This window comes from Lampris incognitus, chromosome 6, assembly GCF_029633865.1.
Source record: "Lampris incognitus isolate fLamInc1 chromosome 6, fLamInc1.hap2, whole genome shotgun sequence".
Lineage (NCBI taxonomy): Eukaryota > Metazoa > Chordata > Actinopteri > Lampriformes > Lampridae > Lampris > Lampris incognitus.
The window spans coordinates 20,203,604-20,230,582 of NC_079216.1; the positions used below are offsets into that span (position 1 = coordinate 20,203,604).

At 43.8% G+C, this 26,979-nt stretch overlaps 1 protein-coding gene across 3 annotated transcripts in view; it reads right to left on the reverse strand.

Moving 5' to 3' along the window:
• LOC130114797 (guanine nucleotide-binding protein G(o) subunit alpha) overlaps positions 1–26,979 on the reverse strand; it is a 206,161-nt gene that overhangs the window by 13,008 nt on the left and 166,174 nt on the right. For all 3 annotated transcript variants that reach the window (XM_056282720.1, XM_056282721.1, XM_056282722.1), the window contains 3 exons: positions 15,190–15,318; positions 12,943–13,072; positions 919–1,072 (listed from right to left, as the gene is read on the reverse strand). In XM_056282720.1, coding sequence (XP_056138695.1) covers positions 919–1,072; positions 12,943–13,072; positions 15,190–15,318 — 413 coding nt within the window. The remainder of the gene's footprint in view (positions 1–918; positions 1,073–12,942; positions 13,073–15,189; positions 15,319–26,979) is intronic.

Here is a 26,979-nt window from a genome sequence, read left to right on the forward strand (position 1 = left end):
TGTAAAGCGCACACTCTCCTGGGCATTAAAGGAGTAACAAAACAAGAGCCATCGAGGACACAATGGAGGCTGCTGATAGAGCCTCCAGATGGTTATGAATTAAGAGAGACCATGGACTAGTGCTGCAGGGACACAGGTCAGGGCTAGATCAACCAAGGAAAGACCTAAAACACCCAGTTATATCACTGGTGACATATCCCTTCACATCGCAAGATGTCTCTTCACATCAACGACTCCTCCTCATACATCTAATCTGGTACCAACTCCACAGTACCTTTTGCTGTGCAGTGGAGCTTCCTCTGCCAGCTTAAGTAAATATCCTATATCCTCTCTCTTTCTACCTTTACCTCAGTGTTGCAGCTAGAGGCCGATGGTGGTCATGTTTGATAGAAAAGCTAATGTTTAGCCATCTTTTTAAATTGCCCATAGCTAGTTTACTCAACCTTTACTAAAAATATTGCTTACTCTTTGCTCGCTTGCCATTCCCTTCTTAAATACATTAGCACCCATATTTGGGCCAAGCCATAGCAGCATGGCACAAGAGTAGCATTATGCCTTTGCCTGGTGGTGGGTAGGCTTCATAACACCATATCTGCAAATGTCAGTGCTAATCTGTAAGTGCCGAAGGGCGGACAAAATTTACAAATAGCTGGGAGCTGATTTGAGAACATGTAGAATAATGGAAACTACTGACGACACATTTTCAAATTTGGATACATATTCCCAAATCGCAAATTTACAAATCAAGGTACACATTTGCAAATCTGGGTACAAATTCAAAAATCTCAGTACACATTTGCAAATACCAGGTTACTTATTTTAAATATAGAGTCATGATTTTATTTCCAAAGACTTTGAGCGTGTCCCTCTATGTTGTATGAATGCATGGTAGATGCAGTTGAAGATATGTATGCACACCGTTGTACTCAGGGAAGCAGATGGTCAGTGGCGACTTGCTGATCTTCATCTCAAATAAGTCCTTCTTGTTGAGGAAGAGGATGATGGAGGTGTCGTTAAACCACTTGTTGTTACATATGGAATCAAACAGCTTCAGAGACTCATGCATGCGGTTCTGCAGAGGGAACAGAAACACATGTCAGAGGCGCTCTCTCTCTCGCACACAAACAGTGGCACACAAGTTTAACCAACACAAATCAAGTCTACACAAAATAATGTGCGCTCAAACATGCAAATAATCACTAAAGCATGTGTAAATCACATACAAAAGTACACACAGATACAAACTTAAATTTACAAACATCTAAAATAAGCATATTTAAAAACAAGTGCAAAGAGTAATTGGACATGCATACACACGCACACAACACTGACAGAAGAACAATTATGCATGTTGACATGCATATTGACATACTTAAATGGCCTACATTTATTGTTGGTACGCACACACACACACACACGCACGCACGCACGCACGCACGCACGCACGCACACACGCACGCACACACGCACACACACACGCAGGAAAAACATATGCAAGCAGATGGATGCAGACCATGGCACAAGACCATAAGTCAAGATGAACAGACACAAAACCCAGAAGAAGTACTGGAAGAAAATCAAACTAAGACAGAGGAGCAGTTCCTCCCTAAAAATGAATGGTTACACAAGAAGCACTCAGGACTCTTGACAATGTGTATTGGTAAAGTGCAAGAGTTCGGGTCTGTCTTAGTAAGTCTGTGAGGGTGGAGGTCAAACTTGCTAGGCTGCATTGAGACAGAATCAGGCAATAGGTCTAAAACGCAAGTCCTCCCACCCACGTTGAATGAGGGTAGGGAGTTTACGCTGCAGTGGTGCATCCTGCGGGGGGTTCAGCAAACAAAAAAAGAGCGTTGTCCGACAAGAAAGCTTAACCACATTCAACTTTTACCGGTGTGGGTTCCATTTCTGCTCAGGTACAATATCGACTCGGGGTCCTTTGACTACATATGATGTCACAGATTATGTTGCTAGCTTTATAGTTATTTAGTTGTGTGATTTTTTACAATCCACGTTGACATAGAGTTGGTTAGTAAAGGTGCGAGGGCCGAAGGCCCAAGCTGCATCTAAGGAGCGAGGCTGCAGGCTCAGGATCCCCCCCCCCCCTGGGGTCCTGGACGAGTGAATGTGCACGAGGGCCGAAGGCCCGAGCTGCGTCTAACGTCAATCTACTGTTTCCCGCTGTTCCTAAACTGAACTACCCCCTACCCAATCATAATGCGTGAAGTAGTGATGTCATCTGTAGTCGCAGCACCTCAAGTAGGGCGAGTAGATCAAGTACCGACAGCAACGCCACCCGACTTCTCACAGCAGTGGCCAATCACGTAAGCCAGCGATCAGACTGAAGAAGCCCACGTGGACCATGACTGCTGCGATGGCACATCGCGGCAATCATTGATTGCAATGGGCCATGTAATGACACACCCACACCGCTGCAGCTAGGCACCACATTGCCTGATTCTGTGTGAACACGGCCTTAGCATGTTGCTAATTGGTCAGATAAGTTATGCAATTTCAGCTTCCTAGCTGTAAGTTTCTAGCTACTGTAATAGCATTGTTAATATAAGTAATAAAAAGCTAGCTGAGGTAAACGATAAATACTATACTGAATTACTGCACATGTAGACAGTGTTAATTAAGCTACATTGCTAAAACTGATGGTTGCTATAGTGACCTTATTAGTTCAAATTTGTGAATCAATAAATATTGAAGACTGAAAGGACACACTGACATTTTGAAACGTGATATATTTCCTTCACCAGGGTTGCTTTACAGTGAACAGAAATCCTTCATGCTACTCAACTTCAGCTACTCTGAAGTGGCTTGACAGCATGGCAACAAAGACATCTGATGTTCTTGTTCTTGTTTAAAAATCATGCATATTTGGATCTCATGCATACCAAACTTGAAACAAGCACGGTTTTTTTTGCTAATACAAGTTATTAATTAATGTCTCTGTGTTGAACAAGAGCCTTGTGAAGAAAAACTGAAAGACTTGAATTCAAGATCTCAAATCTTTCCTTTGAAAATGAGTTGAAAGCAGTATCTCGTTTAAAATGTATCAATTAGTTTGTTACTTTTTTGGGGGGGTTCCCCCTTTTTCTTTCCTATGAAAATGACTTGAAAGCAGTCTCTCCTTTAAAATGTATCAATTAGTTGGTTACTTTTTTTGGGGGGGGGGATTTTCCCCCCTTTTTCTCCCGGATTAAATTTTTGGTCAATTACCCACTCTTCCCGAGCCGTCCCGGTCGCTGCTCCAACCCCCTCTGCCGATCCGGGGAGGGCTTTCATACTACCACATGCCTCCTCCGATACATGTGGAGTCGCCAGCCGCTTCTTTTCACCTGACAGTGAGGAGTTTCACCGGGGGGACGTAGCGTGCAGGAGGATCACGCTATTTCCCCAGCCCCTCCCCCCGAAGACGCCCCGACTGATCAGAGGAGGCACTAGCGCAGCGACCAGGACACATACCCACATCCGGCTTCCCACCCACAGACACGGCCAATTGTGTCTGTAGGAACGTCTGGCCAAACCGGAGGTAACACGGGGCTTCGGTCCAACGATCCCCGTGTTGGTAGGCAACGGAATAGACCACCACGCTACCCGGATGCCCAATTAGTTTGTTACTTTGACCAGGAGAGGTGATGGAGAGAGCAGGTTTATTAGATTTACTGACATACAACTGCAGCTACAACTCTTCAAGCAAAAGAACCTCACACCCAGGATCCAAAGAACAAGAGAACAAGCTCACATGCAGATGAAAATTTATTCCAATTAACTGACCATATACATTTAGGAATAAACAGTAGCAGGGGGACAGAGGCGGGCGTTAAAAAGACATTTAGTAGAAATCAAAAGTTAGGAAGACAAAACTAAAGATAGATAGATAGACAGAGACAATAGTAATCATATTTTGACATGTAAGCAAACTGAGTTTATGATGACTTAAGAGAGAAAATAAATACACTTTAGTGTTTTGATGCATGCTCAGTAATCCAGGTAAGGAAATCCCAGAAAGGTGAATCAGTTCATCTGGACACAACATTTACTGACAGAAACGTTTCATCTAAGTGACGTCTTCAATCTCAGCTCACTGTAGGTATCCCCACCCTTACAAACGATACAGTGACATAACCACCGAAACCAACGATCGGTTTCATATGTAAATATGGGTGCGACCATTAACTAGAGTTACAATGGCCATGTGCACTATTCACAGAGGATTTGGGAATGTTTGCAATCACAGCATTGTAAGATGGTGACAAATGTACTCTTAGCCCCCCCCCCAACGATGGTTCGAACGGGGCGTCAAAGAGGCCGTCTATGTGACGAGGGAACGACCATCCCTGAACCGGGGGGGGGGGGGGCTAAGAGTATATCTGTCACCATCTTACAATGCTGTGATTACAACTATCGCTTGTTTGCATATGACGCGCTAACTTGTAGGTGGAGGGCAGGAGGTGATTTTCTACATAGTGTAACCGGTTATTTTCTTGCCCGGTGCGGGATTCGATACGGGGTGTACTGCACCACAAGGCGACATCACCAACCGCTCGACTAAAGGGTCAGACCCGTTAGCTAGGGGCTAATGTGTCTTATTAGTAGTTTACAATCGGAAGCACTATCACAAACTCTCAAAATGCCGGTTGCTCACATCGATTAAACCGAGAAACTACGAGGAGTGTTTATCGAGTACCAAAAGGTGTTGTTCGTAAGGGGTGGAAATTCAAGAAATTGACCGAAAACGCCGGAAGAAAATGGCTGGCGAGCCGTCGTCTGCGGTCGGGAGGAGCGGAGTTGGATAATGCGCGTGTGTGCAGTGACCACTTCGTCAGAAGTAATGTAATTTTATGTGGCTATGTTTATGTAGCTTAACTGTTTCCTTACTTTGTTACGCTAAACTTGTTTTTCTTTGCTTTGTTGGAGTTCGTACCCATCTCGTCCATTCTGCCTTTCACTTCCTGCCCTCCATCTGAATCTCGCGGGTCATCTGTCACAGCCTCTCGCCCTTGACATCAAAGCGATCGCCCTTGACACCTGCTATGCCAGCTGACACCTGCTACACCAGCTGACACCTGCTGACCCCCCCTTCACCCCGGCAATCGCCCTCACCCTTAAAAGGCCTCCACTATGGTCCAGTCTTCGCTGGAACGTCGCCATTTATGGACTTCTGCCTGCCTGCCTACCTGCCACAGAGCCACCTCCTGCTCTACCCCCGAGATCGGTCACTTCAATAAAGACTGGATTCTTCCCTTACCTGGTTGTCCCGTCTGCTTTTGGGTTCCTTCCCGATACGTGACATCATCAGGATCACGTGACTGCAAACACGCTATTCCCGCGTTATCATTTTCCCCACCTGGATTCCGGGAAGACCCGCCCCTACTCTATCTCTGATTGGCTAACCCCACCCTAACCCTAACCTTAACCAACCTAACCAACGGAGGGAACGAGTACTAGCCAATCAGAGGCAGAGTTCCCAGAATGCGGGTGGGGAAAAAAAACAAGGGCTATTCCCCAACCCTCTGTGAATAGTACACGTGGCCATTGTAACTCTAGTTAATGGTCATGGCAATGTGCATATTAAACCGGTCGTTGGTTTCAGTCGGTATGCCCCTGTATTGTTTATAAGGGTGGGGATCCTGCAGTCAGTCTAGACTGAAGAAGTACACGTCGTGCCCAGATGATCTGATTCACCTTTCTGCGATACACATTTAGCGTTCCCCTAGCCACCAGTTCACAAAGCTAGGCACTGCTTTCAACTCTTGCCCACAGGATGTGAGTACACTGAGTGTTTTAGTCTATGAAGGGGTTTCATACCTGTCTGTGGGTGGAGCTTCTGTAGAAGATCTGACTGCTGATTTGTTAGAGAGGACAGTCGATGGCGAGAGTGACAGGAGGAGTGGGAGGAGCCAGAGATGCTGGAGGGAGGAATTTAGAGGAGGAACGGAAACGCAAGAGTCCCACCCCATTTTCCCGCTCACACACATACGTCGACACATACTACGTCATGCACTGTGTACATGTGTGCGCTGGCAGGCACTAGCCTTGCAAGTCATACAAATCTGGCAAACTGGGTGCGCCGACGCATCTTCAGAGTGACATCAACTCAAGACATTTGTCTGGCTTGCAAGCCTAGGAATGCACCGTTATTCCCATAACACAACGAGGGCTTTAATGCACACACACACACACACACACACACACACACACACACACACACACACACACACACCATTTCCACACATACACACACACTCTCTCTCACACACACACACACATGCACACGCGCGCACATACAGCATCACTTACACACACACACACACTCTCGCTCTCTCACACACACGCACGCGCGCACACACATCATCACTTCCACACACATACACACAGTCTCTCTCTCTCTCTCTGTCATACGCGCGCGTGCGCGCGCCACCCAGTGCTGAAAAGAGAGTGTTTAGCGCAGGCAGACAGGATTCAAACCGGTTTACACCCAGAAGAGTGACCGTCACAGAAAAGATTAGCAACAGGATGTATGAGTGTGCGTGTCTGTGTGTGTCCATGTGAGTGTGCTTGGGTTAACAAGTATGCAAGCAGAGGCAGCACAAACCCGGCACAGACAATGCATGTGAGGTATATACGCTGTGTTTTTACAGTAAGTGCGTACGTGGGGATGGGGAAGCTGATTTCAACAGGAGAAAAGATGAGGTGGTACAATTAGCACATGTGGGGTGTGCGCCCGCATGCCCTCCCTCCTCATGCCTGTGTGCGCACATGGGCATGTGTGTTTGTTAGTCTGGTGTCTGTTTGTGACCCCTTCTTCAAGACAGAAACACACCAAAGAAACCGCAACTCACCTTTGTAAACAAAAAAAACGATCAAATTTAATGGCATTGCAATTTTTGTAAACAAAGGTAAATTTTAATTTTGTTATCGCTCCTTTGTCAAGTTTTTGTTGTGATTTTTCCCCCCAAGAAATTAAAACCCTAGCTTACTGTGTTGATTTAAAAACATGTTCCTGCCTGACCATCACTTCCTGAGGATCCACGTGAGAAGCGAAGGTGAATTTTCATTTAGTTTTGTTGATTTCCTTCTGGAAACGAGGTCATGGACACGTCTCCTCCATCATATTCTCCATTAACCTGAGCAGAGCGGCGCTCACGGCCATTTTAACTCTAATTAACGGCAGTCGTCAGCAAAATATCTGTTTTACCTCAAGTAATGTAAATGTCACCATCTGTGTTTTTTCGTGGCAGCCATTTTGCATTGTGAGTAACTCATTTTGCTTTAATCTTCGTCACTTCACCGCATCTAGTAGCAGCCGCTCAAGCAGAAAACCCTCCCGGCGGCAAGAAGTTTTAGTTAGAGAGACAAATAAGGTAGCAAATTTAAGTACCTTCTGTGAAAACACTGTTGTATAACGACCATGAATGAGTAGACATGATAGCCCTTGGCTAACGGGTCTGACTTTTTAGTTGACGGGTTAGCGCAGTCGCCCGTGGCGCGGGTGATCCGGGTTCGCGTCCCGGCTGTGGCGGTTCCCGGCGGCCCCCCGAATTCGCTACATTGGTGTTAGATCCCACTTCTAAGAACCTGGGTCGCCCGTGGTGCGGACGACTGCGCTAATCAGTCAACTAAAGGGTCTGACCCGTTAGCCAAGGGCTAGCATGTCTACTCACTCATTCATGGTTGTTACACTACACCCCACTACACCCCCCCGCCCCTTCGGGAAGCGCGTCCCTGCGCTTCAGCATATCAGCTCCCTCACGCCTCTGGGCGCACGTGCTTCCAATGGCCTCACGGTTTCAACATCCCACTTGTGACACCAATTTAGCGAATTTTGGGGGGCCACCAGGAACTGCAACAGCCAGGACGCGAACCCGGGTCGCCCGCACCATGGATGACTGTGCTAACCAGTCAACTAAAAGGTTCGACCCGTTAGTCAACAGGCTAGCGTGTCTACTCATTCGTGGTCGTTACAGTAGTATGCTTAGAAATTGTGGTAACACTTTCAATGAAGCTTGCATCTATAACGCCCTATAAGCATCTATAACGCCCTATAAGTGTAGCTATAAGTCATTGTAAGATTCATTATAACCATGTATACACCCTCACAACACCTCATAACCACCTTTATGACACATTGTCAATTTAAAACGGATTTATGCATTATAAATGTCATCATTAGCTTGTTTATCTGTCAAATGTCATAATGCATCATAGCCAACTTGTTTCGTTGAAGTTTTGAGTTGAAGAGATTCATAGTGACACTTCAGTGCTATTTCACATTCTTTAGCCATACCCGTTAGTCATTGTAATACACATTATAGGAAAGTATGGGCATTGTAGACGCAATAGATTCTTATAGGGCGTTATAGATGCTTATGGGTTTTTTTTTAGATGAAAGCTTCATAGAAAGTGTAACCGAAATTGTATTGTGTAACATAAAAAGAAAGTTGGTCTTGGTGAGCACAGCAGCTAGTTCACATCAGGAAGCGCCGTGTCACTGGTGTTACGAAGCGCTGCTCATAAGACATCGACTTCACAGCAGACAGTCAGGCCATGTGTCCTATAAAAGCCCACTTCCTGTGTTTTCGTATTGTTTCTATGGAAACTCAATGCAAGGACATACCCCTGTTTCGCACGTAAAATGTGAGCACCCTCATCACAGTTTTACCAAATCTCACTTCCAAGTTTCACCACCCAATTTGATAGAGAGGTAGGCTGAGAAAGGAAAAGAATGGCACACCTATTCGATAAGAGCAGAAATGAAACACAAACATATAGTATCGTATGTAGACAATTATATGAATAGAGAGAAAGTAACCTCATTTAATAAAATAAGGAAATTAGTTTTTTAAGGCACAGATGTTAGTTGTTTTACAATTTTTTGGCGACATATTATAGACGGTAATCCATCTGAGCTCTGCCCCATTGGAAACTCGATCCAGTGGAGAAAGGTCGAGTGCACCTTTTGACGATTCATTAACTTGCCATATAAACAGCCGGGTCCAACACTTTTCTCCATCAGCATGACTGTTACACTTTTTGCATCATCATTTGCATCATGCTGTCGACAAGTAGTACCAACAAACACGGCATGTTGTGGTAGGAAATGGTCTATGGAAGGGATAAGCTTTATGCTCCAAATTCTGAAAGACATAATGGAACTTATTAAACTGGTAGTCGGTTATGTTCACATGCAGATTTTCATCAACCCAAATGAATTCTGTCTGACCGAATATCCCTGATGAACTTTATATGTACTACATCAGACATGGTGATATATGTAGTCCGAACACAACTTCTGCACATGTGAAGAGTGGCGTTTAGTGCCAAGTTACCTTACCAAGTCTTGGCAATACAGAAGTAGGTACACCACCATTAAGCACCACTGAAAACTGATGAGATGTCATCTCAAATCCACTGGATTTAAACCATAACTTGTTTTGCGCCTATGCCTCCTTTATCCAGTTAACAGAGAAATTAACACACAAATAGGCTATGGTAGTTAGTGGGATGTTTTTTATGATTTATGAAATACTATAATTGGCCATCACTAGTTACATTATGTTATCACAATGACATATTCAAGGCTATATGAATGACCAGAAAAAGGCTTAAGCCCTAGACCATAAGGGTCCTAAAGGCCTCAGGTCTGGCCTGTGTCAATTGGTCAGTGGTCATTTGATTATGTTCAATTTTTGGGGGGAATATGCACTATTTAAACCATATTTAAATTAAAATTATAGGGGCTTTAAGGGGCCCATAACCACTCTTCGTACATGTGCAATGTACAGAGAATGAACAATCGGTCAGCTTAGTAGGGGCAATAGTATATTTTTCCTCTAGGACCCCCCAGTGGGTTTATCCCCCCATGGTATCTTGTGTAGCCTATACATGTAAACTCACACCACACTTGCCAACCCTTCATTATTTTTGGTTTATGTATACTTACACTGGTGTTAGCATGTTGTTATTTTATGCTTAAAACCCCACCAGAATGCAGAAAATACAGTCTCTAACACTCAAATTTTTCTGCCGAATAACTGTGAAAACCCTAACTCTTGCTGAAAAATCTCAAAAACTTCTGGAGACTCAAAGGTGGCTATTATGACTGATATTAAAGATATTATCACAACCATATGTGTGGACTTTTTAAGGTCTGGATGTGAGATAGTTGTTCATCCACAAAAGGTTTAAAACCACTATTCTAATTTCTACTTTCACCTGCTACATTTGTTTCATATGACTTCGACACCACTACTGTATAGCTCATGTAGATATCCCTATATCTCATCTCATCTTCAGCCGCTTTTCCGTGGTCGGGTCGCGGTGGCAGCAAGCTAAGTAGGGCACTCCAGGCGTCCCTCTCCCCAGCAATGCCCTCCAGCGAGTTCTGGGTCTACCCCGGGATCTTCAGACCCCGGGCTAGACCCAGAACTCGCTGGAGGGACTATCCCTATATGTGTGTGTGTGTGTGTGTGTGTGTGTGTGTGTGTGTGTGTATATATATATATATATATATTTATACACTAAGTCAACAAAGCTGTTGACAAAGTGTATAAAACAAGATCTTTACATCACAAACAACATTTGTGATGTATAAGTCTGCAACAAACCACCCATAAATAAGCACATCTTGGTTCATTGCTACTGTCTTCCATGAATCTTGGAACAAACTAGAATAAGGGAAATTACTTCTTATGTTGCACAGGCAAAAACGTTAGCAAACATCATGCACATCGATCTATTTAGAGCTGACATGTATTTACAGTGATTTCTGTAGTGTTTCATTCTGGTGACTTGTCTTACGAAAAGTAGGAGTTATACATATTCTAGTATTATTATAATTAATACAAATTTGTGTACGTTATATTGTCAGAATTGAACAAAAGAGCTATGCATTTTTGTTCAGCTTATTCATTGTGGTACAGCTTAAACTGTTGTTATATTCTTTTGAGTCTTGGTTTACTTGGTAAATAAATTCTCTGCTAGTGGTCCCATCAAGTTATTCTACATGATATTCCCAGACACAATACAGACCCTCAATACTGCATCACTGTACTCAGTTCAGTCCAGCCATCAGCAGACAACACGTGATCTTTGTCAAAATTAATTTTCAACATTGAATTAACATTTTAATATGAAAATAAGATATTCACTTTGAAACACTTCCACTACGCATTTTTGTTTAGGCCGCCTCCACCTGTGTGGAAACAGCCGAGTTAGATGAAAAGGATGTGTGTTTGGGTGGATAAAGTTCACAACAGACTCAGAACATGCTTTTGACCTGTAAGCAGCTTAAGTATTTGAATTTTTTAACATGATATTTACAAGAAAATGGGTGTTCACTTAAAGAGGGTGGAGAAACAGGGAATTTCACAGAGGGAAACAGTACAGCCAAATGAAAGTGAACACTGCTGACTCTTCAGGAGATTAGGTAAAGTCAGAGAGCGAGAGAGAGGAACGCAGAGAAAGGCACAGAAAGAGAAGGTATGTATGTTTGTAAGCAAGGTATAGATACAGGTAAACTTATCTTTATTCTTTCAGGTGTGTGTGAATCTGTTACTCCATACATGCAGGGCCCCTGTATTATATGGACTCTGTGTGAGTCTAGATTTTATTTTTTTTTTTCTTCTCTTTTCCTTACAGTTTGCCATGTCCAATTCCCTATTTTCTTAAAGTTCAACCATTGCGCAACCCATATGAAGTTTGAGGAGGGTGTAGACGTGCATCTTCTAATACACATGGAGCCAGCCGACTCCTTCTTCTGGTTTCCTCTAGGGAACTTATTCCGTGGAGGCTCACACTATTTGCCCAGATCAAACCACAGCTGAACAGGTTCCCACCAATTGTATTCACTAAATGTAATGGTGATATGTATCAACCCTTCCAGCTCCCCCAGGAGCACAGCAAGCAGTGCTCACTAAGACATCCAGCTGAGCTGGAGGAAAAATCCAGGTTTGAACTGTCAACCTCAGTGTTGGGATGCTTGCATAGCAGTCCAATACACCACTTGAGCACCCTGGTCTAGATGATAGCTACAAGAACTGTGTCAGAGTGGAAGGGGATTTTCTTTTTACATATAATCAAGGCTCAATGTTTTCGGTTTTTATTTTTCAAAGCCATCCAGCATGCCGAATTTTGCCACAAGAGGACACTGTTACATAACCTCACATGAACAGGAGCAACGTTTGGATCTGTGGAAACATAAAATCTGGGTGAAAATCCGTTTAAAAATCTGGGTATTTTTCGGTAAAAATCGGCAAAAATCGAAAACACTGAGTCTTGCAAATAATGTAAGTGTAGGAAATTCTCTTCAAAAATTTCCTCCCCTTTTTCATCCCTATTTACGCATATCCAATTCCTTTTTCTTCTGGGTTCCACCACTGCAAGATTTCAATGGTTTTTGGGGAGCATGAAGACCTGATAAACATGAAGCCAACCAACCACTTCTTTTCACTTGCCAGCTGTTGGTTTCTCCGGGGGGAATGTTACACATGCAGAGGCTCACTCTCTCTTCCCCAAATCCACTAGTTGCAATGGTGAAACAGATTACCCCTGAGGGTCCCTCACCCAGGAATACTGCCAGCTACAAATTTGAACTATCTGCCTGTGACAGATTTGAAATAAAAACCTCAGTATTGGAACGCTATTGTAATTATCCTCTGCACCACTGAGAATGTCCATATTGTTTTCACATGGCCGTGTGTAAGTGTACGAGGAGATAGTTACACGTTTGTCTGTATGAAAGTATATGTATGAATATAGGTGGATCAGATATAGATTCTGTACCAGTCTCCACTGATATTGGAACGTGTGTGTATCCATTATTTTTATTTATTTCAGACTGACACATTGCATTGGCCATGGCAAACGACCTCTCAGGAGGGTTGTTATCATGTTGAGATGGGGAGAGAGCGAGAGAGAATAAACTTCCATCCTTACTGTAGTCTCATCCTCGTGCAGCACCTGGTCGTATCCACTAAGGGCCACACAGAAGATGATGGCTGTCACATCTTCAAAACAGTGAATCCACTTCTTCCTCTCCGACCGCTGGCCACCAACATCAAACAGCCTGAAGTGCATGGGCAGACGCAGACAAAACACATGGACACAAATGCAGGTCAACACACACAACCACAAACATGGACATGAAAACTCATTTATTGTGGTATTGCAGTACTGTGGATGCAAGACAATTCCACCACCTGCAACAAAACACTACTTTTGAATTGAATCATATGTGAAATGAGACCAATTCTGTGTGAAACAAGTTGACATGAGTAACATAAACAATATTTTGTTTTTTCAGCTAAGTTAACACACCCGGTGTGTTAAACCACCAATGTAAATCTAAAAGCAAAACTGCACAAAGTTATTCACCAACATGCAGGGATGGGCAACATGATCCAGAAAGGGCCGGTGTGGGTGCAGGTCTTTGTTCCAACCAAGTAGTTACACACCCGAGTCTATTAGTCAACCAATAGTCTTTGCTAAGGACCTTGATTTGTAGACTCAGGTGTGTAACTGCTTGGTTGGAAAATAGACCTGCGCCCACACTGGCTGTTTCTGGATCATGTTGCCCATCCCTGGAAGTGTGTGTGTGTGTGTGTGTGTGCATATTTGTGCACATGCTCATCATAGAGTAGGACATAGAATGGGGACGGGGTAAGATAATTACAGGAGACGTGACAAGACACCTCCTGTCACTCTCTAATTTCCTTCATCCGCCATCCTTGCTCACTTTCCCGTCATTCCCATAGCTCCTTGCTGTAATTGAATTAGAGATAATTAAAAAGAAAATCATAAATAAAAGACACTTGGTAAAAGCGGTTAATTCTATTAATTAGACACTGAGGTACCGTTTCACTTTTTTTTTCAAACCATCCAGAGCAGTGTTTCTCAACCACTCCTCAAGGACCCCCTATCCTGCAGATTTTCTTTGCAACCCTGAATAGGTACCGGTTTGTAGTTATTCAACCAATCAGCAATGAACGTCAGAGTTTGCACACCTTGCATAATTAAATGCTGTGAGATGACTGGTTGAGTAAGTACAAACAGGGCAACCCATGCAGGGTTACAATGAAAATCTGCAAGATAGGGGGTCCTTGAGGACTGGTTTGAGAAACACTGATCCAGAGGACTCTACTAAACAGACAGACAGACAGGATAAACAAATAACTGCATAAATGTCAGCTGAGTGAATAGACAGACTGACACGACAGCTGGATGGCAGCCTCCTTTTTTTTGTATCCCCCCCCCCTTTTTTTTCTCCCTAGTTGTACTTGGCCAACTACCCCACTCTCCCGAGCCATCCTGGTCTCTGCTCCACCCCCTTTGCTGATCCAGGGAGGGCTGCAGACTACCACATGCCTCCTCCGATACATGTGGAGTCGCCAGCTGCTTCTTTTCACCTGACAGTGAGGAGTTTCACCGGGGGGACGTAGCACATGGGAGGATCATGCTATCCCCCCCAGTCCCCCCCCCCCCGAACAGGCGCCCCAACCGACCAGAGGAGGCGCTACTGCAGTGACCAGGACACATACCCACATCCGGCTTCCCACCCACAGACACGGCCAATTGTCTGTAGGGACGCCCGACCAAGCCGGAGGTAACACAGGGATTTGAGCCGACGATCCCCGTGTTGGTAAGCATAGGAATAGATCGCCATGCCACCCGGACACCTGCAGCCTGCACATGCTTTCTCTGTTACCTAATGCTCTTTTTTTCAGGAACATATTTCGTTCATTCCATCACCTTGATAAGTTTGAAAACAAAACAGCTGTGAGTATGGCTGTTAGTAATAACGTGAGTTTAAAATCAATTTAACAGGTTAATATAGAAATTTTACTTTTCAAAAACTCAGATTTGTGGATAACTCCACATCAAGACTCATCGCCAAATCAGTGGCTGATGAGAGTTTTAATGTGCGGTTATCCTCAAATCTGAATTTTTGAAAAGTGAAATTCCTAAAGTGATTTAGGTAAAAAGCATTAAATTCTACCCTGGAATGACATTAGTTGAATGGGGGACGATAAAAAAAAGGGGGGATGGAAAAAAACTGCAATTCATAAAGGATAATATGATCTCTACTTTAACTGACCCACTCCTCATGACTTTCCTGCAATTTGTAAGCAAAAATGTGTGTGTGTGTGTCTGTGTCTGTGTGTGTGTGTGTTTGTCTCTACTGACCTGAAATGGAGGTTTTTGAAGGTAAAGTGTGTCTCAACAATGCCTGTAGTCTTCACTCGGGTTCTGAGAATGTCTTGCTCTGTTGGCTGGTAGTCTGGTGCACCAATCCGATCTAGGCTGTCTAGATAGCTGCAAACACACACACACACACACACACACACACACACACACACACATACACAGACTGGTGTTACGTTTTGAAAGAGATGCAGTGATGCAAATCGTATAAGAAGTCCAATCCAGTGAAGCCCACTTTTACCATTACACAGCTCTGCTGTGTCAAGTCAAACAAATACCATAGTCAACTTTGCCACTTGATTCTGAAGCTTTGCCCACACACAGGACAAAAAGCAATAATTATGTATTTATAACTATGTATTTATAACTAAGCTTGTGTAACTATGCATTTATAACTATGTATTTATAACTAAGCATGTGTAACTATGTATTTATAACTAAGCTTGTGTAACTGCATTTATAACTATGTATTTATAACTAAGCATGTGTAACTATGCATTTATAACTGTGTATTTATAACTAAACATGTGTAACTATGTATTTATAACTATGCATGTGTAACTATGTATTTACAACTATGTATTTATAACTAAGCATATGTAACTATGGATTCATAACTGCATTTATAACTAAGCATGTGTAACTATGTATTTATAACTATTTATAACTAAGCATGTGTAACTATGTATTTATCACTATGCATTTATAACTAAGCATGTGTAACTATGTATAACTATGCATGTGTAACTATGTATTTATAACTATGTATTTATCACTAAGCATGTGTAACTATGTATTTATAACTACGCATGTGTAACTATGTATTTATAACTAAGCATGTGTAACTACGTATTTATAACTATGCATGTGTACCTATGTATTTATAACTATGCATGTGTACCTATGTATTTATAACTATGCATGTGTACTTATGTATTTACAACTATGCATGTGTAACTATGTATTTATATAGCACTTTTCTAGTCTGCTGACCACTCGAAGTGCTTTACAGTGTATGGCTCACCTTCATCCATTCACACACACACATTCACTCACTGATGGTGGAGGCTGCCATGCAAGGCACCAACCTGCTCATCAGGAGCAGTTAAGGGTTCAGTGTCTTGCTCAAGGACACTTTGACACGCTCTCTGCAGGAGCCATGGATCGAACCAGTGACCTTCCGATTACTAGACGACCCGCTCTAACTCCTGAGCCATCCCCATAAGCAATCAACATTGTCTTACCAAATTATCTTAAAACAATAAGCAAATTAAATCACATATTGTAAACAAATGTCAAAATCACAAAGCAGACTAGAAGTCTGTTTGATTGTAAACAGACTATACACGCCAGCAGAACATCTAATATATCTTCTATGCCTTCTGTAACTGACAGAAAACCGAGAAAATCCTTAATGATGTATAAAGTGAGTGGACACATTGGTTATTGTGGCAGATAGATGTGGGCAAACCAAGCTGCCCAGGCAGGTCAGTCTCTGTCCATCCTGTCGTCAAGGACAAGTTCAAACAGAATCTTACTTCCTACTCTACTGTGACACAAAGAAAAAGACAACAGAGACACATATAAAAAAATTCCTCTGTCCAGAGAACAAACTCCAGCCAGGATGACTGTCGGAACTGCTGGTCTGCATGGGCCAGCAGCTAGCCCAGCCTGCCCTGCCTCCGCATCCTGCCAGACCGCTCTCAGTGCCTCCTCCCTGAGCGCAGGTCCAGGCAGGGGCCACGGTCCTCGGGCCCACTGGATGAAGCAGACCAGGCTCCTCCAGACGATCCAACGCCAGCTCTCTCAGCCAGACACGCTCGACACACCTCCCCTGCGATCCACACAACGACACAGACAAAACACTGCACAGTCAATGCCAGGTGAGGCCGCTGCCAGACCGCCTCAGTGTTTCCTCTCAAGTACAGCCCCGGAAAGGGTCGTACAGCTCTCTCAACTGATCCAACGCCAGCTCTCCTAGCCATTAAACGAAAAATAAAATAAAATTGAGGAACAAAATTAAAAAAAAAACTCCACACGAAGACACAAACTTAGACACAGATGTGGAAAAAGACACTACATACTCGACACTGGGTGAGGCCGCCACAAACGCGAGTTCTCACCACTTTTCTTTCTTTCACGTTTCTTCATCACTCCTCTAAGTGACATCTTTAGTCTCAACTGACGGCAGGTATCACCACACTTATAAACAATACAGGCAGTAATGAACATCACAGTCAGAACACTCTGGATGTTGTGGATAAGGTGAGGAACATCATTATGGAGGAGGATGAAACAATGGTGTCTGATGATGTGAAGTCTCTCTTCACGTGTTCCTGTTGATGAAGCAGTGGAGGTGGTCCATATGAAATTACAAAACGACCCCACCTTTAGCAATAGGACCACCCTTAACACTGACCAGGTGTGTCTGCTTCTGAAGCTGTGTCTTCAGTCCACGTACATCACATACAGGGGGCAGTACTATAGGCAGAAGCATGGGTGTGCTATGGGTTCCCCAGTCTCACCTGTAGTGGCCAACTTGTATATGGAGGAAGGGGAAAAGAGGGCTCTAATGTCCTATCCAGGGACACCACCCAGCCATTGGTTCAGATTTGTGAACGACACCTGGGTTAAAGTCAAATCTCAGGACAGACCACATTTCATTGACTACATTAACTCTGTGGACAACCACATCAAGTTCACCAGGGCGGATGTGAACAATGACAGGTTAGCCTTCTTAGACTGTGAAACTGCAACTGGTGATGGGGGACACTTGATTGTTGATGTTTACCGTAAACCAACACATACTGATCAGTACTTAAGGTTTGACTCCCATCATCCACGGCAGCACAAACTAGGAGTCATCAGGACGCTGTACCACCGAGTTGACAACGTCCCCACCGACACAGTGGCCGGCGAAGGGGAGAAATCCCACATTAAACAGGCCTTGGTTAAGTGTGGTTATGCTAACTGGGAGTTGTCAAAGCCAGGACGACGCACAAACAGTATACCAGCCAATCAAAGACAGAAGGACAACAGCCGCCTAAGTGTTAACAAGAGAAATTTGTTAAGTTACCTAATGTTTATTATTGTATAGGGTTAGGGTTAGTTAATGCTTATTACTGTATTAACTAATGTTAATAGGGTTAGTTAACAGTTAATCAACTGTTACTTGATGCTTATTCCTGCATTAGCTCATGTTAATTAATGTACCCCTGTTGTAAAGTCTTACAGAATTTGTTGCTGTCAATAACTAACTTTGTAACTGCTGCCCTATGCTCCACCCTGTCTTCAACACTTGATAGTTCTTGCCTGCTCACTACTAAACCAGGTCAGGGTGCATCTCCCTGCCCATGGCTCAATGATGCTCTAAAGGAGGATAGGACCAAGCTTTGGTTAGCTCAGAGAAAACGGTGCAAATCCATAGACAACAACGTTCTGATACAGAATCAGTCACTATCCACCTTTTCTACACATACAACTTTGCTCAAAACATCCTAATACCAGCACAAGGTATCTAATCTATCCAGCCTCTGCAATCTGTTCTCCACCTTCTCTTAATCTCTTCAACCCCCCACCCTCACTCCAAATGACTTTTGCCTCTACTTCAGAGAATGACAGTCATCAATGGTCATTCCCCTAGTCATTGCCCATTCCCTCTCACCTCCTCCAGTCCATCATCCCCACCATCATCCTCTGTCTCACCCACACTTTCAATTCAGGACTCTTATCTGCCATCTTTCCATTCAATCTTAAACTAGCTTGGGTCAACTCCTTGCTGAAAAAAATTTCCCCTGATTTTCCTTTGGTCTAAAGCTATCAGCCGATCTTGTTGCTCTCAGTCCTAACTAACAGTCTGAGTGTTGGAACGATATTCCCTGGTGGCCATCATAGTGTAAATGTCTATATATCGTAAACTCATTAACTGTATGTTAGAGAAAACAGGAGTGATTCCTTGCCATATCTGGGCACCCAGTAATATATGACATACTATACTGTGAAGGATATAAACAGGAAAACGAAACTGCAGGGTCCAACTGACGGCAAAGTATTTTTGTAACTCTTCCTCATCTCCAAGTCACATCTCCTGGACCAGGCAACGGTATTCTCCCAGTTGTTTGCTGCGCTTCAGATAATAAATTACCCATGTTGATTTAACTTTCCAGTATCTTCTCCAGTAGAGGAGTGTGATAGCATGTAGTTTTTCCAGCCATACCCTGGCATTTTCCATGAATTAAAGAGCTGATTAAATCTCTCTTTAAATAGAATTGGTTAAGACCAGCAAAAATGTGGGTGCAAAATTGGCAAAAAGAAATAAATCTCATTCATTAATAGGAAGAGAGGTTTATTGATAGTGAATAGGCATTCTGATATAACAAAAATGATAATATAATTTTTAAAAAGATATTTCATTTCTTTTACTTTACTAGCTTGGCTTGCTAGAGAGTAACAGTGGCTTCTGGTCAGTGTTGACTCAATGTATCTTTATGATCCATTGGGCCAAAAAATCTCTGCACCTTGGAGGGTCAGAGCTTTTTGCATGCAATTTGCAACAGACTATAAAAAATTAATGACTGAGATCATTGCACACATGTCACATTCACTGAAAAGGCTGCTTAAACTCGACTAACCAGCATGCATTAAACTTTCTTTTCTCTCTTAGAACAACATACTTGATCCAAATCTGCCTCAGCTTAAGATTGGTCCCTCAACTAAAACTGCTCTTCTTGCAGTGACTGAAGCACTCCACACAGCCAAAACTGCTGTCGAGTCATCAGCAGTCATCCTCCCAAACCTATCTGACTCATTTGATATACTGAATCCCTAGATTCTATTGTTGACATTGTCAAGCCTCTGCATTGGTCGGCACAGCACTCAAATGGTTCCAATCAGACGTGACAAGGAGGTCAAACCATGTATCATGGATGAGTCAGGTGTCTGCCCCTCGACAGGTTACAAAGGTGTGCCTCAAGGTTCAGTGCTTGGCCCACTCCTTTTCACTCTCTATACCACCTCATCTCACCTATCATCTTATCTTGGTACAAGGGTTTTCCTATCATTCCAATGCCAATGACATGCAACTTTACCTTACTGTTGCCAGAAGACACTGATGTGTCTGTGGATTTTTACTAATTTTTACTGATCTGCTGGATAAGAAAGTAGTACCGCCAGATTATGTCTTGATGCATGCTCAATAATCCAGGTAAGGAAATCACAGAAAGCTGAATCAGTTTATCTGGACAAAACGTTTATTGGGAGAAACGTTTCATCACTCATCTGGTGAACAGTACACATCTGGTGAACAGTACTCATCTGGTGAATAGTACATCTGTGAATAGTACACATGGCCATTGTAACTCTAGTTAATGGTCACGGCAATTTGCATAAGAAACTGATCATTGGTTATGTCGTTATGCAACTGTGCTATTTATAAGAATGGGGATTCCTGCAGTCAGTTGAGACTGAAAGATGAGCGATGAAACATTTCTCCCAAAAAATGTTGTGTCCAGGTGAACTGATTCAACTTTCTGTAATTACCTCCAGCTTAGCTTGTCCAAAACAGAGCTGCTGATCATCTTATATCCTCCATCCTCAGGGAGTCCTACTAGTTGCACTAAAAAACCCCAAACTACCCCAAACATCCTCAAACACATACCCATAACAACCCCAAACTATTCAAAAAATACCCCAAAGTACCCCAAACACATATCCAAAACAACCCCAAATATCCCTAACACATAGCCCAAACAACTCCAACTTCCCAAACACACCCCATAAAACTTCAAACAATCCCAAACTACTCCAAACTCTCCAAACACATGCCCTGAAAAAACGCAAAAAAACGCAAAAAAACAAAACACAAAGTACCTCAAACAACCCCAACCACCCCAAACACATAACCCAAACAAACCCAAACTACCCCAAGCCCTCCTGCCAGTGCCTCTGACATGCCTCAGAACTCTGGGTTGGTCCCCCATGCACCGCACTGTGACTGCCCACTGCTCCTCATAGTAGAAGGTGTTACAAGGAGACAAATGAGCCACTCGGCAGCTTCATCACCCACCTGCATGGGAGAACCACTACTTGTGAACATCGTGGTCTAAGCTGTAAAATGGTGGTTTGTAATCTTACCCTTAAATAGCCAAAAACAAACTTGCCAACTGGACCCAGGCACAAAATACAATTAAATGAGCAGGAAACTAAAGGAGAAAATCTGCCCACATGAGCCACTGATCCTGAGCAAAGCATTGGCTCACTAGTGGGGCTATTAAACTGTTAGTCTTGTTTAATCTAAGATGCCAGTTGATAAAATTTGACTTTATCAGGTACTTGCCGACTGTCTTATACATTGCTTTGGATAAAAGCATCTGTGAAATTAGACATGCAAGTTTAACAGACTTCGCTAATGATGTTGCTACATATTGGATTATAGCTGAATATTAATAGTAAATAATAATAAATCAAACATATATCGCTTTTCTAACACTCAAAGTCGCTTTACAATAAACGGTGGTGAAACAAGACAACAGATAAACATAACACAGACATACAGGCGTGGGTCGGAAGGGGGTCTATGAGAGGGACAAGCGGCAGCCACACACGACGCCAGCAGTACTCTCCCACTTAAACAGACACAAAAGAGCAAGAAGAACAGAAAACAACAGCACTGTAGACATTTATTTTCTGTAGGGGTTTACTCCCGTAGCCTATTCCTCCCCTGAGGTATCCACTAGGCATCGGCACTATTTAACCCATAGCTGGGGGCTGGTTCATGGGCATCAGGGAATATTTACACATCAGTGGGCCTGTATACCGCACATCTAGGGTCCAGACCTCCTCCAAGTCCCTTGTAGTTCACCAGGGTCCAAGGTGTACCCAGTTACCGCATGTCGCCACGAGGAGGCACTACATAGGGCTTGTTGTTGGAGAGGCTATGTACTGGCAGGGAGAGACTTACGCGCTCGGCTCTCCTATTCGCATTTCTGCTAGCCAGCGGTGAAGATTGAGAGTGAGACGTGACAGGCACAGAATATTCATCAAACTATTCTTCTTTAATGTTTTCATGATTAATAAATTAAACTTACATTGGTTTAAGTGCAGAAGTTATTTCTAGTTCATGGCTAGCATTCTAAAACACCTACAGAATGCTCTTTGTAACTGTAAAAGAGATTAAAATAATGAATTCTTCTACTTTAATAAAAAAATGAAAGGTAAGTCAACTTAGGTATTCTTGTTGGGTTTTACCTTAACAACCAGGAGAGGATGTCACATTCATGCCTTCTGTGCCCCTCTGGTCCTTGTCCTGCATCTCTCATTGTCACTCATCTGCCCCTATTGGGATTAATCACTGCACAACACCACATTGAAGACCACTCTTTCACTGCCTCCAGGCTGAATTGTCAAATCGTGCTTGTCATGTCTGGGCCATGTTTCTTTTGTCACATCTAGATCAAGTTTAATTTGTCATGCCCAGTCCAAGTTTCTCTTGTCATACTATCTGGCCTTGCTCACAGCGATTTACTAGTCTTAAATTTTGATCCATGCAACTGTTGCCATGCTGATTTTGGTCTGTTATACCTTATTTCTGTATTCTCGTTGATATTGCCAAGTAAAGTCCTTTTCAGTTTGTGTCTCTGCCATCTTGAACTGTGTCAGAGGTGAGCCTTCCAAAAAAAAAAAAAACAGGAACCGAATAGTGTCTGTTCTGGGAGTAAATGCTGCATGTTAACAGATTAAGCTAAAAACAAATAAACGTTATTGTGAGTTTAACTAGCTTATGAGTAAAACTTGTCTTCACTGAAAGGTGAGTGAGTGAGATACACAGAGGAATAGGAAATTACACTTCGTTTACACCGGCAGAAAAAAACCTTTCAGTCACACCAGAGCACGCCAATGATTGGTGAACGCTTGAGCGGACCCTCTCCCTGGTGGCTGCATAATAGTATTACAGTGAATGTGCGTCAACCCTAATCCTCATTTTAATACCAATCTTCAACAAACCGACCAGAGGAGGCTCTAATGTAGCAATCAGGACACATATCTACATCCGGCTTCCCACCCGCAGACACGGCCAATTGTGTCTGTACAGACACCCGACCAAGCTGGAGGTAACGCGGGGATTCGATCCGGCGATCCCCACGTTTGTCGGCAACGGAATAGACCGCTATACTACCCAGACGCTAGGGCCATGTTTTAAGCTTTCTAGCCATGTTAACTACACAGTTGTGCCTCATAGCAGTTGCTCAATAATTGATGATGACCCATTAACTGTTTTTCGATGGTTAGGCGCTTCCCATGGTGAAATATTGGACAATATTTTTAGATATTCAAAGCCAAAACCTATGTCAGTTATAAAGGATTGTTAAACACAGGGCACCAATTGTACAACTTGGCCACGCTGTCTAAAAAGGGTTCCCCACCTATGCAGGAAGCATAAAGCAACACAGCTATGCAAGAAAATATACTCTGGAAACATCGATTTAGCTATGTACACACTCTGTATTTTCATCCGCAAACACATTCATACATATTCTGATCAAGCATGTATTTTCAGATCAAATAAATGGGAACAAAGTCATAATTTCTGTTTAATATTCATATGGCATGTCAGGATGCTATGATTAACCCAGCCACTGAGGATGCACAAGCCAGTGCATTCTTAGTGCCGGTCCCAAGCCTGGATAAATGGGGAGGGTTGTGTTAGGAAGGGCATCCGGCATAAAACCTTTGCTAAATAAAATATGCAGATCATAAATAAGATTTCCATACAATATCGGTCGAGGCCCGGGTTACCAATGACCACCACATCTGTACTGTTGGGCGAAGGAGAAGGGAAGGGGGAAGGCATGTCCAGAGGCAGCGAGAGAGGAGGTGGAGTGTGGAGGTGAGAGTCGGAACTTTAAAAGACTGCGACTGGTAAAGGGAGAGAGCTGGCTGACATTATGGAAAGAAGAAAGGTTGATATACTGTGTGTGCGCAAGAGACCAGGCAGAAAAGGAGTAAGGCCAGGAGCATCGGAGATGGATTCAAACTTTTCTTCCATGATGGTTGGAGAAATGGGGGAGAGGTAATGCTGGAGGTGAAGAGAGTGTCAGACAGAGTGATGAGTATGAAGCTGGAAATAGATGGGGTGATGATGAATGTTATCAGCGCATATGCCCCACAAGTTGGGTGTGAGATGGAAGAGCAAGAAGAATTCTGGAGTGAGTTGGATAAAGTGGTGGAGAGTGTACCCAAAGAGGAGAGAGTGGTGATTGGAGCGGACTTCAATGTGCATGTTGGTGAAGGGAACAGAGGTGATGAGGAGGTGATGGGTAGGTATGGTGTCAAAGAGAGGAATTTGGAAGGACAGATGGTGGTGGATTTTGTGAAAAGGATGGAAATGGCTGTGGTGAATACATATTTCAAGAAGCGGGAGGAACACAGGGTGACGTACAAGAGTGGAGGAAGGTGACCACAGGTGGACTATATCTTATGCAGGAGGCATGATCTGAAAGGGATTGGAGACTGCAAGGCGGTGACAGGGGAGAATGTAGCTAGGCAGCATAGGATGGTTGTCTGTAAGATGACTTTGGAGGCAAAGAAGAGGAAGAGAGTGAAGGCAGAGCCAAGGGTCAAATGGTGGAAGTTGAAGAAGGAAGACTGTTGTGTGGAGTTCAGGGAGGAGTAAAGACAGGCACTGGGTGGTAATGAAGAGTTGCCGGATGGCTGGGCAACTATTGAAGATATAGGTGAGGGAAAGAAGAAGTGGGATAGTGAGAGATGAAGAAAGTAGATAGGAGTACAGGGAGATGCAGCATAATGTGAAGAGAGAGGTGGCGAAGGCAAAGGAAAAGGTGTATGGTGAGTTGTATGAGAGGTTGGAGACTACGGAAGGAGAACGGGACTTGTACCAATTGAAGGAGGTGCAGCAGGTTAGGGGGATCAAGGATAGAGATGGAAATGTGCTGACAAGTGAGGAGATTGTGTTGAGAAGGTGGGAGGAGTATGTTGAGGGGCTCATGAATGAAGAAAATGAGAGAGAGAGAGAGAGAGAGAGAGAGAGAGAGAGAGAGAGAGAGAGACAGACAGACAGACAGACAGACAGACAGACAAACAGAGCAACCGGAATAGACCACTATGCTACCCAGACATCTGGGTGGCATAGCGGCCTATTCCATTGCCTACCAACATGGAGATCGCCGCTTCGAATCCCTGTGTTACCTCCGGCTTGGTCAGGCATCTCTACAGAAACAATTGGCCCTATCTGCGGATGGGAAGCCAGATGTGGGTATGTGTCCTGGTCGCTGCACTAGCGCCTCCTCTGGTCGGTCGGGGCACCTGTTCGGAGGGGAGGGGGAACTGGGGGGAATAGCGTGATCCTCCCACATGCTATGTCCCCCTGGCGAAACTCCTCACTGTCAGGTGAGAAGAAAGCAGCTGGCAACTCCACATGTATCGGAGGAGGCATGTGGTAGTCTCCAGCCCTCCCCAGATCGGGAGAGGGGGTGGAGCAAAGACCGGGGATGGCTTGGAAGAGTGGGGTAATTGGCCGGGTACAATTCGGGAGAAAAAGGGGGGAAAATCCAAAAGAAACAAAAAACAAATAGTTCTATGCAAGTCTACTCACAAGGCATAATTAACAGGTTTACACTTTTTGTTCACCATCTAACCATGCATAGTTTAAGGGCAAGGCAAAATTAAAATGAAAATACTCTTCCCTTGCATTGGCCTACCTCCTTATGATGGCATCATAACATGTTAAATGTAAAATATGTGAACTTTTATTAGTGCAAGTATGCACAAACTCTTGCATGCACTCTGGACTCTTCATGAATGATCTCTTTCTTTTGCCATGCTTTCAGTTTGTTGATGAAAGACGTGCTCGTGTGTGTGTGTGTGTGTGTGTGTGTGTTTGTTTGTATTCTTGGCAGTGTGCTACAGAGACAAGGCATGTAAAACAGTCTTTTGTGGTAAATAGGTCAACACATGCAAGATATTTGGGGAGAAACAGAGAGAGATTGTGAGTGTATGAAAGAGAGGAGGGTGCCTTTAAGGCACTACACGCAACGGTCCTGTTTGTGGAGTTCAGCTCAGCGTTCAACACCATCATCCCAGATATCCTCCGCTCCAAACCCACCCAGCTCACTGTACCAGCCCCCATCTGCCAGTGGATTAAAAATTTCCTGAAAGACTGGAGGCAGCTGGTGAGGCTGGGGAAAATCACATCCAGCACCTGGACAATCAGCACTGGCGTCCCCCAGGGATGTGTGCTCTCCCCTCTACTCTTCTCCCTCTACACTAATGACTGCACCTTAGGTGACCCATCCGTTAAACTGCGGAAGTTTGTGGACGACACAACCATCATTGGCCTTTTCCAGGATGGTGACCAGGCTGCATATAGACGGTAGGTTGAACAGCTGGCCTCCTGGAGCGGCCATGACAACCTGGAGCTGAATATATTCAAAACTGTGGAGATGACAGTGGACTTCAGGAGGAGCCCCCCAACACTGCCCCCCTCACCATACTCAATAGCATGGTGTCTGTGGTGAAAACCTACAGATTTCTGGGTTCCACAGTCTCCCAAGACCTAAGGTGGGCATCCAACATATACACAATCATCAAAAAGGCCCAGCAGAGGATGTACTTTCTCCACCAGCTCAGGAAGTTCAACTTGCCTCAGGAACTGCTGATTCAGTTGCTGATTCAGTTCTACTCTGCAATAATCCAGTCTGTCCTCTGCACATCCATCACTGTCTGGTTTGGATCAACCACCAAATCGGACAGGGACAG